Source organism: Melospiza melodia, chromosome 13, assembly GCF_035770615.1.
Source record: "Melospiza melodia melodia isolate bMelMel2 chromosome 13, bMelMel2.pri, whole genome shotgun sequence".
Lineage (NCBI taxonomy): Eukaryota > Metazoa > Chordata > Aves > Passeriformes > Passerellidae > Melospiza > Melospiza melodia.
The window spans coordinates 3,972,578-3,985,870 of record NC_086206.1 but is presented as its reverse complement, the minus strand read 5'-3'; the positions used below and the strand labels follow the sequence as shown (position 1 = coordinate 3,985,870).

The 13,293-nt window shown below is 40.2% G+C and overlaps 1 protein-coding gene across 2 annotated transcripts in view; it reads left to right on the top strand.

Moving 5' to 3' along the window:
* Positions 1–13,058, top strand: part of CHST8 (carbohydrate sulfotransferase 8) — a 206,407-nt gene extending 193,349 nt beyond the window's left edge. The window contains exons 3-4 of one of the 2 annotated variants that reach the window (XM_063167644.1): positions 7,772–7,809; positions 10,887–13,058. In XM_063167644.1, coding sequence (XP_063023714.1) covers positions 7,772–7,809; positions 10,887–12,035 — 1,187 coding nt within the window. In that variant the 3' untranslated portion in view covers positions 12,036–13,058. Of the gene's footprint in view, positions 1–7,771; positions 7,810–10,883 lie in introns of both variants that reach the window. The other variant, XM_063167643.1, reaches the window with a different exon arrangement.
* The last annotated feature ends 235 nt before the right edge of the window (positions 13,059–13,293 follow it).

Sequence of the window (13,293 nt, the reverse complement as noted above, 5' to 3'; positions counted from 1 at the left end):
CCACATTTTCACCTAGAAATGACACCACAGTTTCACCTAGAAATGCCACATTTTCACCTAGAAATACCACCACAGTTTCACCTAGAAATGCCAGTTTCACCTAGAAATACCACCACATTTTCACCTAGAAATGCCACCACAGTTTCACCTAGAAATGATGCCACAGTTTCACCTAGAAATGCCACATTTTCACCTAGAAATACCACCACAGTTTCACCTAGAAATACCACTTTTCAACCTAGAAATGATGCCAGAGTTTCACCTAGAAATGCCACAGTTTCACCCAGAAATACCACCACATTTTCACCTAGAAATGCCACATTTTCACCTAGAAATATCACCAGTTTCACCCAGAAATGCCACCACAGTTTCACCTAGAAATACCACCACAGTTTCACCTAGAAATGACGCCACAGTTTCACCTAGAAATACCACCACAGTTTCACCTAGAAATGACGCCACAGTTTCACCTAGAAATGCCACATTTTCACCCAGAAATACCACCACAGTTTCACCTAGAAATACCACCACAGTTTCACCTAGAAATACCACCACATTTTCACCTAGAAATGGCGCCACAGTTTCACCTAGAAATGCCACATTTTCACCTAGAAATACCACCACAGTTTCACCTAGAAATACCACTTTTCACCCAGAAATACCACCACAGTTTCACCTAGAAATGCCACATTTTCACCCAGAAATACCACCACAGTTTCACCTAGAAATGCCACCACATTTTCACCTAGAAATGACGCCACAGTTTCACCTAGAAATGCCACATTTTCACCTAGAAATACCACCACAGTTTCACCTAGAAATACCACTTTTCACCCAGAAATGATGCCACAGTTTCACCTAGAAATGCCACAGTTTCACCCAGAAATACCACCACAGTTTCACCTAGAAATGCCACATTTTCACCTAGAAATATCAGCAGTTTCACCTAGAAATACCACCACAGTTTCACCCAGAAATACCACCACAGTTTCAGCTAGGAATGCCACCACAGTTTCACCTAGAAATGCCACAGTTTCACCCAGAAATACCACCAGTTTCACCTAGAAATGCCACCACAGTTTCACCTAGAAATACCACCACATTTTCACCTAGAAATGCCACCACATTTTCACCTAGAAATGATGCCACAGTTTCACCTAGAAATGCCACATTTTCACCTAGAAATACCACCACAGTTTCACCTAGAAATACCACTTTTCACCTAGAAATGACGCCACAGTTTCACCTAGAAATGCCACAGTTTCACCCAGAAATACCACCACATTTTCACCTAGAAATGCCACATTTTCACCTAGAAATATCACCAGTTTCACCCAGAAATGCCACCACAGTTTCACCTAGAAATACCACCACAGTTTCACCTAGAAATGACGCCACAGTTTCACCTAGAAATACCACCACAGTTTCACCTAGAAATGACGCCACAGTTTCACCTAGAAATGCCACATTTTCACCCAGAAATACCACCACAGTTTCACCTAGAAATACCACCACAGTTTCACCTAGAAATACCACCACATTTTCACCTAGAAATGGCGCCACAGTTTCACCTAGAAATGCCACATTTTCACCTAGAAATACCACCACAGTTTCACCTAGAAATACCACTTTTCACCCAGAAATACCACCACAGTTTCACCTAGAAATGCCACATTTTCACCCAGAAATACCACCACAGTTTCACCTAGAAATGCCACCACATTTTCACCTAGAAATGACGCCACAGTTTCACCTAGAAATGCCACATTTTCACCTAGAAATACCACCACAGTTTCACCTAGAAATACCACTTTTCACCCAGAAATGATGCCACAGTTTCACCTAGAAATGCCACAGTTTCACCCAGAAATACCACCACAGTTTCACCTAGAAATGCCACATTTTCACCTAGAAATATCAGCAGTTTCACCTAGAAATACCACCACAGTTTCACCCAGAAATACCACCACAGTTTCAGCTAGGAATGCCACCACAGTTTCACCTAGAAATGCCACAGTTTCACCCAGAAATACCACCAGTTTCACCTAGAAATGCCACCACAGTTTCACCTAGAAATACCACCACATTTTCACCTAGAAATGCCACCACATTTTCACCTAGAAATGATGCCACAGTTTCACCTAGAAATGCCACATTTTCACCTAGAAATACCACCACAGTTTCACCTAGAAATACCACTTTTCACCTAGAAATGACGCCACAGTTTCACCTAGAAATGCCACATTTTCACCCAGAAATACCACCACAGTTTCACCTAGAAATGCCACATTTTCACCTAGAAATATCACCACAGTTTCACCCAGAAATACCACCAGTTTCAACTAGAAATACCACCACAGTTTCACCCAGAAATACCACCACAGTTTCACCTAGGAATGCCACCACAGTTTCACCTAGAAATGCCACAGTTTCACCCAGAAATACCACCAGTTTCACCTAGAAATGCCACCACAGTTTCACCTAGAAATACCACCACAGTTTCACCTAGAAATGCCACCACATTTTCACCTAGAAATGACGCCACAGTTTCACCTAGAAATGCCACATTTTCACCTAGAAATACCACCACAGTTTCACCCAGAAATACCACCACATTTTCACCTAGGAATGCCACCACATTTTCTCCTAGAAATGACGCCACATTTTCACCTAGAAATGCCACATTTTCACCTAGAAATGACGCCACAGTTTCACCTAGAAATGCCACCACAGTTTCACCTAGAAATGCCACATTTTCACCTAGAAATATCAGCAGTTTCACCTAGAAATGCCACCACAGTTTCATCTAGAAATACCACCACATTTTCACCTAGAAATGACGCCACAGTTTCACCTAGAAATGCCACATTTTCACCCAGAAATACCACCACAGTTTCACCTAGAAATATCACCAGTTTCACCTAGAAATGCCACCACATTTTCACCTAGAAATGACGCCACAGTTTCACCTAGAAATGACGCCACAGTTTCACCTAGAAATACCACCACAGTTTCACCCAGAAATACCACCACATTTTCACCTAGAAATGCCACCACAGTTTCACCTAGAAATGACGCCACAGTTTCACCTAGAAATACCACCAGTTTCACCTAGAAATACCACCACATTTTCACCTAGAAATGCCACCACAGTTTCACCTAGAAATACCACCACAGTTTCACCTAGAAATGCCAGTTTCACCTAGAAATACCACCACAGTTTCACCTAGAAATGCCACCACATTTTCACCTAGAAATGACGCCACAGTTTCACCTAGAAATGCCACATTTTCACCTAGAAATACCACCACAGTTTCACCTAGAAATGCCACATTTTCACCTAGATCCAATGGCTCCACCTCTGAAGCTGGCTTGGACAGAAAAGCAGAAGAACAATGGGAAGTAATGGTGTGTTAGCACAAAACCAGCACAGGAGAGGGGGAAATGAGGCTCTCTTTTTGGGAAGTGTTCTACTTCACCACAACAACTCCTTAAGAATAAGCCATCAGTCAGAGTTCAAAATTCCTCAAACAATAGTTGAACTATTAGAACTTGTATGCTTGACAATGGTAGGATTTAAACAAAAAGCTCAGAATTCAGGACAAATGTGTTACCTGAGTTACAAAGGAGCTCACACATGAAAGAAAGCTCAAAGAGACTAAAAAACCCCAAACCTCAGCAGCTTGGAGAACTTCTGATATCTTCCAAAAATAGGGGGGAAAAAAGAAGCTCTTTACTCAAAGCCAAGATTAACTACTTAGAGCTGCAAAGGCCTGATTTGGAGACTGCCCCAGAAATATTTCCATTATTTCCACCAGTGCAGAGGAAATCAGCACCAAACCTGTCTGCCAAGGGCTGGACATCATCATTCACCCCCACACCCACCGGCAGAGTTTGCCATGTGTGGGCTGTGACACTCATGGGATCAGATTATTTAGATATTTCTATTGTTTATATTTATATTTATATTTAGATATCAGATTATTTAGATTCTATTCTCTGCACAGGTTGGCTTCTTTCCTGGTGTACAATTCAAGATCTGCTGCTGCTTTGCTAAGCCTTCTTTACTTGGCCTCATTAATTCCATCTGTATTAAAATGAGATGTTGTGTGTAGCTTAGATGGAGCTTTTGAAGGCATTTTTCCAAATGAAATTGTAAGTTTATGTTAGGAAAAGGATTTATAGCACATAGTTAAAACAGGCACACATATAAAGTCTGCTCTAATTAGGCATTAATTTTTGCAGAACATGCTTTTATTTTAGAGGTTTATATATTTCAACAACATTCCAGATGTGTATAGTACATCTATATTTTATATAGATGTAAAACCAAATAATTTATTATGGTAGCAATCTTTAACTAAATTTCTTTACTGAGTAATTTAATTCAAAGAGGCAAATAACTGGACACCAGAGTAAGTTAGAATCAGATATGGGGAGGTCTTTCATACTGTAGAAGGTGAGTTAAGTTTAAATTTTAAAAAAGAAAAAAGAAAGGAAAAAAATTGTCTTGATTTTCTGACCAATATTTTTGGGAAAATCTTCTTCCGGCTAAATTGTTTTCATGTTTATCAGAATTCTGAGTACTACTCTATTAATCATTCTGCAATTAAGTACACATTGCTGTCTGAGAAAAGACCTAAGACAGGGGCATATGTGGATGGGACACTTGACACAGATGTTGCTGAAATGCCATAACATCCATCCAGAGTAAATGTCACAAATCTGTTTGGGTGAAGCAAACAAGAGCACTCTGTGCACAGAAGCCCTGTAAAGGATGAGTTGCAGATGCAGACTTGAAGTTATCATTTTTATTAAAAAAATACTTCAGCTGTAGTTGAGTCTCAAACCAGAGCAAAACACCAGAGGCAAACCAAAATTAGGTCTTGAAGCAGAGACAGAGGAGAAGGCAGAATGGTAAAACTATACAGTATTACACAAGGAAGATGAAAGCCATTTTATCGTGTTGCTAGTAGCCTTTGGAAAAGAAAATAAAGAATAGCTCACAGTGGATTTCACTGTGTGGATAAAGCACGAGCCAGGCTCAAGCCTGGAAAATCATGGTCCCACAAGTGGGAGAGAAAGGAACACCATGAAAACCAACACAAACAATCTGTAATTAGAGAATGAGTCTGTCCCTGCTTTCCCTCTGTGTTGGGCACTGTGAGGTGTTGGCCTCATCACATCTAAGAGTTATTGATCACTGCCTTCAGCTGCCTGCGCCAGACACCAGGGCTTTATTTATGGCCAAAAATATTACCCTTTTGGCAATAATGTCAAAGACCTGGTAAAAATATGGATTGTAAAGGTGTAGCATAACAATAAATTTAGATTTTGATTAGTGTGATAGATTTGTGCAATATGACTTCCCTGACTTCACTGCGCTTAAAAGGTTTTGATCATGTAGATTTAAATCTGAAGTGACAGACTGTATCATGAGAAAGACAACTGAAAGGAGCCAAATTTAGATGTCACAAATTCAGAAAACATCAAAGAGATTGGCAAGTGCTTCACCAAACATTTATATTAAGCAGGAATTATTGTTCTGATTACATCTTAAAGCCAGTAAATGAATAACCATTTTTAAATGGTTACTCATCTCCTCCTAGCATTTATTTTTAATTTTTCAAAGCAAAGCATATCAGTACAAATTATTAATCTCTCAAATAAGTTATCTTTATTAAACACCACTATGAAAAAATCATAATTAACCACAAAATAGTTAGGTCTCATACCTGCTCTTTGCATTTTGTGGGGTTTTATTAATAATTATCAGTCATGGCACCAAATTTAAGAGGTAATTACACAAAGTGAGTGGGTTTGCTGCAAGGTACCAGAGCTTGCTTTAAGTCAGAACAAACAATCACAACTGAAGGAAACTAACCCTAAGTTACATTACAATTTGGACCCAACAAATGCTCAGTATTTGTAACTGATTCCATCTGAAGCACTTCCCCAATTTTTTGATAAGTGACCAAAAGACTTTCCTCACCTATTTAAGCTTTCAACTGTTAAAAAGCTCAAAATACTTTTGGAAAGGGAACACATCTTCCCCATCTTATAAGTACCGACTCCAAGTAGCTGTATTAATGATGCCTTAGAGCAAAGGCCAAGCAGCTCAAACAGCTTCAAATTAGGCCCTTAGGGTTAGCAAAAAAGCAGCAGTTACATTTACTGACAAATACAACATTTCCATGGGATAAACAGATCAGCATGCTTTAGTATCAGTTGTTTCAAAGTGCTGCTGCTCAGGTTTTGCTGGGTTTTTGGACAGCAGGTTCCTGCCCTGCCTTGCTCTGCAGCACATTACACAGCAGTAGAATAAATGTGGTTTTGTACTGATCACACCAGGAGCTGGAGAAGAGCTCAGCATCTTCTCCTAAAGCTTGGTACAGCAGAATCAGCGTCAGGTCTCCAGAACCCACACAGGAATGCTGCAGACAAGCTCTCTTTCTCTTTAATAGACACCTTCTGACTTTGATTTGCAGCTAAACATTTTTGAGAAGCAGCTAGGAGAAGCCTGAAGGTTCCTCCTGTAAGGTGTCTAAAGCTTATTTCTGATGAATTAAAACAATATGCTCTTTACTTGTAATAGGCACAGAATCACAATGTCCCACACAACCTCGAGTTCATTGCTGACAAATTGCAGAAGTGAGTTCAAGCTCAAACAAAAGCCAAAAGCATCATCTTAGAGGAGCTCTTGGAGCACAGAACAATCAGAGCAATTTTATTTAGACTCTACTACAAATATCTATGAGTTTGTAGATCTGATTTCAAAAATAAAGCATGACTGATCATCTAGGCTGGGCTTGTTTCTTTGGCTGCAGCAGGTCGCAATGTGAATTATCATGCAAGGAGTTCCTGAGAGCTTTCCTGGCACTATGAAAATCAACCTGATGGGGCTGAGAGAGCTTTCACTTAATGCTGTGCAAGATCTTTAGCTGTAATTGTCCTTGTCCAAAAGGCTGTGGATTCATCATGCAGACTTATTGAACTGAAGTCTTCAAGCAGCATTGACAGTGATGACAACAGCTCTGGCAGTTGAAAAGCCCCAAACAAATGTCATAATTCAGTAGTGTTTCCATTATCCATTTCTGCATTATTAAGTTATACCTAACAAAGGTTATGGTCATGAGAGAAACCCTACACATCAGCTAAAGCTGCCAACTCGGATTTTCACATCTTTATTATTCTATTTTCAGGTAAATATCACTGTAGAAGTCAGAAGATTAGAGAAAATATGATTCTGTGTTGTTTGCCTCTCCCAAAGTGTGCAAATATTACCTCACACATGACTCCACAGTGTGTTTCCTTTACAGCAGAGTACTCATGCAAGCTGTGATTAGGATTAATTCTGCCCTATCAAAGGTTCCAGGGTCCAAGCCATACAGGTTTGGGTAAACACACAAAGGAGAGCTTTGTTCTGGTTTTGTTTTAGATCTCTAACCTGGAATCACAACCTTCAGCTGATTATTGTTCTGCTTTTTAACTGAGGTTCAGGAATCACTTCTGTTCCACTTTCGTTCATCTCAGTTTCCCCATTTGTAAAAGGGTGAAAGTCATAGAGTCTTTCCCTCCATTTCACAATTTTATGACATCTATACATAAAGATGCCTTTCAAGGATTGTTGTTGCTAGAAATATACATTAATTATGGTTCACCATTGATTTATTTGTCATTGCTTTAACAACACTGGCTGTATCAGTCTAGAAGAGAAGAAACTAATGTTTTTTATTCCTAAATAATTACTTTACTTTCTTTCTTTGTTTAGGGATAAAATATAACATGGGATTCCAGCAACCAAAAAAAGTAAGTTTTCAGAAGTACATAAAGAAAATTGTACCCATATTCTGAGTATGGAGTACAGCTAGAGATGGCTCAGATAAGGCCACATGGAGCTGAAGCACTGAAAAGGAAAGATGCATCAAAAACTTAGCCATGAAAATGCAAATTTCCCTCTTAAAATAGGAATTTGATAAGCTATGCAACTTCATTTTTATGAGGTTTTTTCCCTAGACTGGGTATTGCTAAAAGATACTGTAAACTTTGCATATATTAATATTCTGTATGAAATCACACTGATCAAATGAATGCCTTGAGAGGCGCTTAAAAACAGGCTCAAGAAAAATTCTGGTGAAATTCCCCCATCTAGTGGCAGTCAGGCTGCGCGGGGCTGCCTCCAGCAAGGACGAGAGCAAACTCTGCAAAGGAGCAGCCGTGCCCAGCCCTGCCCAGATGTGCCCAGATGTGCCCAGGTGCCACCGCCTGCTCGGGCAGGTGACAGGGATTGAGAGCTGCTGGGAAAGATGAAAGTTTGACAAGAAAGTATGACAAGTATGCTTGGCGGAAAGATTTTTGAATGTAGAATCTGATGAAGGAATAGAGATGGAAGGAAGTTTTGATATAGAAAAGAATTGCTGAGCCAGTCTCGCTGGATAACCAAGGAGGCAAAGGGTGTGTTAGTTAGAAGGGGTTTTTATGGCTTAGAGCAAAGCATAAACCCACCCCAAACAAGAAGATGTTTTTACCAAGCAGAAAGAGAGCACAGGCAAACAAGTCAGCAAATGTGGCAAGTAGAAAAAAGGTCTCAGAATTTTCCACTGCAAGAAAACTGAAAAACAACTTCTAGCTTAAACTGTAATGTACTGACTTTTAGTGCTTGGAGAACAGTAGCATGAATATGGTAATTACAGTAGTTATGATAGGCTAGAGATAATAGTTAAGGTATAGATTTGTTCTACTGTATTAAGATGCTCAGCAAAGAAAAGTATAAAATGCAATGTAACCAAAAGAAAAGTATATAATGCATTGTGACCAAAAGAAAAGTATATAATGCATTTTGATCAAAAGAAAATTATATAATGCAATGGAACCAAAACCAAAGGGTCTCCAGGCCTGCCTGCAGCTGGAGCTGACAGCTGTGGGCACAGCTCTGTCACCCACAACCCTGGGCTGCTGTAACACCTTGGATACAATAAATTGCATTTTGGAGAGCCCCTGGGGTCCCACATCCCTCATTCAGGCTCTCACTGGCAGCTCCCCTGCAGCTCCAGCCCGACCTCCTGCACCCAGCTTGCACTGACAGGAGGCATTCAGTTTGCCCAAAAGCTCCAGGGCCATCATCAGCATCATTAAAGGTGCAGAATTCCAGGAAGCCTGAATCTGATAACCTTTAAATATCAGCCATGTCATGAGTAAATGGGATTGAATTGCAGCCAGTCTTGTAAAGGGTAATGTTTAGAAATACATCTGGTATTTACAAAGACAAACACATTTCTGACAACAGAAACAACCTCTGAAGGTGAGGAACAATCACTCCCAACACTGAATAGTGTTTTGCATAACAAATTATCAGTTGGTTTCCCAGGCTGCACACCACCTCCACGACCAGAGCATCCAACCTGAATTCTGCAAATGTCCTAAAACTTGTGTTTAAGACTGATCTGTTGTGTTCAAGTTTTTTTGTATATATATATATCAATACAAACAAGTCACCTACAAAAAACTTTTTTTTTTGTTTCTTGTCACCAATGTTTTTAGTAATGAATCTTGAATCTCTTTTCTGAGACTTTTTTATTCTCTGACCTTTAACAAGAATGTGACAAGATAAAACCTCCCTGACAGAACAACTATGTCACCTATTGCATTGCTTTTTTTCAGACAACAAAGACTTGTAAAATTGATTAAGATTTAATCTTAAAGAGCACCCTGAAAGAGCACGACCCTTCTAATCCCCAATTGTACACCTTAAAATTCACACCGTATCTTATTTTTAAGCCAGTTTTAAATACTATTGGGGGAACCCTGAAAATCAAAAATTTAAATTTAAAATTGTAAGCATTTAAATTTAAAATTGTAAGCCCTCTAACTAAGTATTTTGGGTCAGCAATAAGCATTCTGCAACTACATATGGTCCTCTGTTGAAACACTCCATGGTAGTTTATATGCTACTCTGATCCAGGTAACCTCAAAATGGGGATGACACACAGCTAAACAGTGACCAGAACATAATTTTAATCTTAATCTTAGAGGCATAGACAGGATTTAATACAGCTACCTGGAAAAGCAGGAAGTGATGGAGCACACCTGGGCTGTATGCAGGGAGTATTAACAGCGATTCCCCAGTGAAAAAGAGCAGGTCCCACAAGCCTCACCCACAGACCTGCTGTAGTTACTCAGTTTCTGCTGCCCTGATCCCAGCCCCAGCTTCATTCCCACCTCTCACTGCTCATTGTTTCCATTGCTCTGCCCCAGGCTCAGTTCATCCAGCCTCCCTTTGGGTTTCCCTTCATGCTGCCCTCCCCAAAATCACTTCTTGTGTTCCAAACCTCTCCATTTTCACTGACACCTTCCTGTTTCCCTCTGCCCCCATTTACATCTCACTCCACCTTGCAAACCCTACAAACCCCCTCCCTTCCCCTCTGTGCCAATCTGCCTTCATGCAAAGATAAATTACTGACGTGAGGGTGGGAAACACGCAGCCCAAACAAACAAACCCTTCCATTTGGGTGACAACAGGGGCAGTCTGCAATAATTAAGCAAGTTCTCAAAATACTCAGATGCATTTCTGTAAAAATTTCAACAATATCTAAGACAAAAGTATGGGTCAAGGTCTGGGTCCACCACCTAAAATACAGTAATACAGGTAAATCCAAACAGGAACTAAAATTTACTGGAAATTTAGATCAGGTTCATCTCTGCCTTTAAGTTTCATGTAAGCACAGAACAAGGGGACAAGAGAGGAGCCACAGTGCAGTGCTGAGGGCTCATGACAATGAGTTTTGTACAATTGTAAAAGTTACCAAAGATCCACGTGAAGTGGTGCAAGCTGTAAGTAGTGACAATCTCTCATTTACTAATATCTTCAATCTGTTTTTCCTCAGCAGGACTGTGTTTCCAGCAATAACCAGGACAGAAGATTAAGAAAAAATACTGCAGACAGAGCAGCAACAGTTAAGCAGAGCAACTCATTAGAGCCATCTGAAAGTGTGCCCACCAAGCTTCAAAGCACCGACAGAAGGCAAAGCAGCATCATGTTTGCTATGAAAGATCAACAGAAAGGTGAAGAAATTAATTCCATAAAGCTCCATAAACGCAGGAGGAGGTTTATAATTAAAAAGAGCCCAATTCTGATTTCCATGAACAGCTCCATTCTCAACCTGCCCACACTTAAATATGAGGATAGAAACAACAGCAAGTGGAGAAGTCTCTATGAGATCCAAGGAGAAAGGAAGCGGATTATGAGGGAGACTTGCTCCAAATACAAGAGTAACAGCAGAAGAATAATCACTCCGTACCACGTGTCCAGGATATTTGTAGAGGATAAATACAGGGTTCTGTACTGTGAGGTGCCAAAAGCTGGCTGCTCCAACTGGAAGCGTGTGCTGATGGTGCTGAATGGGCTGGCCTCCTCCACCAAGGACATCCAGCACAACACCGTGCACTATGGCAACTACCTGAAAAGGCTGGATGGCTTTGACCACAAGGGCATCTACCACAGGCTCAGCACCTACACAAAAATGCTGTTTATTCGTGAGCCCTTTGAAAAGCTGGTGTCTGCCTTTCGGGACAAGTTTGAGCATCCAAACAACTACTACCACCCTGTCTTTGGGAAAGCCATCATCGCCAGGTACCGTGTCAATGCCACCAAAGAAGCTCTAAGGACAGGCTCTGGAGTCAAGTTCAAAGAGTTCATTCAGTACCTGCTGGATGTACACAGGCCAGTGGGGATGGACATACACTGGGATCATGTCAATAGGCTGTGCAGCCCGTGTTTAATAGACTACGACTTCGTTGGGAAATTTGAAAGTATGGAAGAAGATGCAAACTTTTTCTTGCACTTAATTGGTGCTCCACAAAATTTAACTTTCCCCAAGTTTAAAGATCGTCACTCCGATGAAGAAAGAACTACCACTAAAATTACACAACAATATTTTGCACAGCTTTCTCCTTCTCAACGACAACAAAGCTATGACTTTTACTACATGGATTACTTGATGTTCAACTACTCCAAACCTTTTGAAGATTTATATTAATTTAAGGGCCTGGCTATTTCCACAGTCACATCAGTTGAATTGTGTGACAAATCCAGGTGGCATCTGTTTATATATACTTACCTGTTAGCAAACAATTGGTCGAAGAGCAGGGAAAAAACACAAACCAGAATATAAACAGATCTTTACAACTTCACCTTAATTGCCTCCTTTTTCAAATCATATTTTTTTCTATAATTTCTCCACATGAAATGTATGTACATATATGTATAATATGTCAGGGTCCCCAAATAAAGCACAGAATTTTCCAGGCTGGTGTGGCCTGTGTTTGCACGTGGGGGTGTTTGAAATGAGGGGAGCACAGCTGGCAATTCTGAAGTGCAGCCAGTACTTCAAACTCTTTGCTGTTCAGAAAATAAGTCTTTAAGTGATGGAGCAGCAAGAAGGGAAATACACTGAGAAATATTTACAGTTTGTTGAAATGTGCAAGGCATGAAGCCATTCACAGGCCCCATGTGTTTGGAGGTGGATGTTGATCCCTGATTCCTGATATTCTTAAGTTTGTCAGGGAAAAAAAGTCTAATCAAACTCACACTGTTCATAAACACACTGGTGAAAACAACTAATACTTAATGACCATGTGAGAGCAGTATTAAACCAGATGTTGCAATTCAGAGTGAGGATGTGTTCTCCCCCTTCAATATTTCCCTTATGGCACGTTCATCTGCAAAAAGATAAAATGCAGGAGAACATTTGCATCTTTATAAGTGTTATTAAAATTCTTTTAATCCTTTGCATTAACATAAATCTCTGGTTTAATCTTCATAGTCACCAGGAATATCAAATCTTTCCATCATAATAACAAGCAAGAATAAATGCCACTTCCTGCCCAACAGGGTAGTTCTTTTCATTGCTGCAAACAATTTGCACTTGCTTATTTTAGCAACAATTATATCTGAGTTAACATGCAAAAAATATCCCAGGTGTTTTAGTTCAATTTCTGCGTTTGAGAAGACTTTCTCTTCTCTACCAGAGTGTCTTGTGAGAATAAAATACTTGACATTCCACTTTTTACTGTCTCTAATCACAGAATATTCTGATTTGGAAGTGACCCACCAGAGTTCTTAAGCCAAACTCTCAAGTGAAGGGAAAGGATTTTTGAGGAAATATCATGGCTACACCACCCTTAGAATTTAATGGTATTTGGTGCTCTGAGAGGTGCTGGTGCTCTGATTGATGCAACCAATTGTCTGCACTGCAGTCACCAACACCAGGAGAGGACTGCTGGATATTGGAGCCC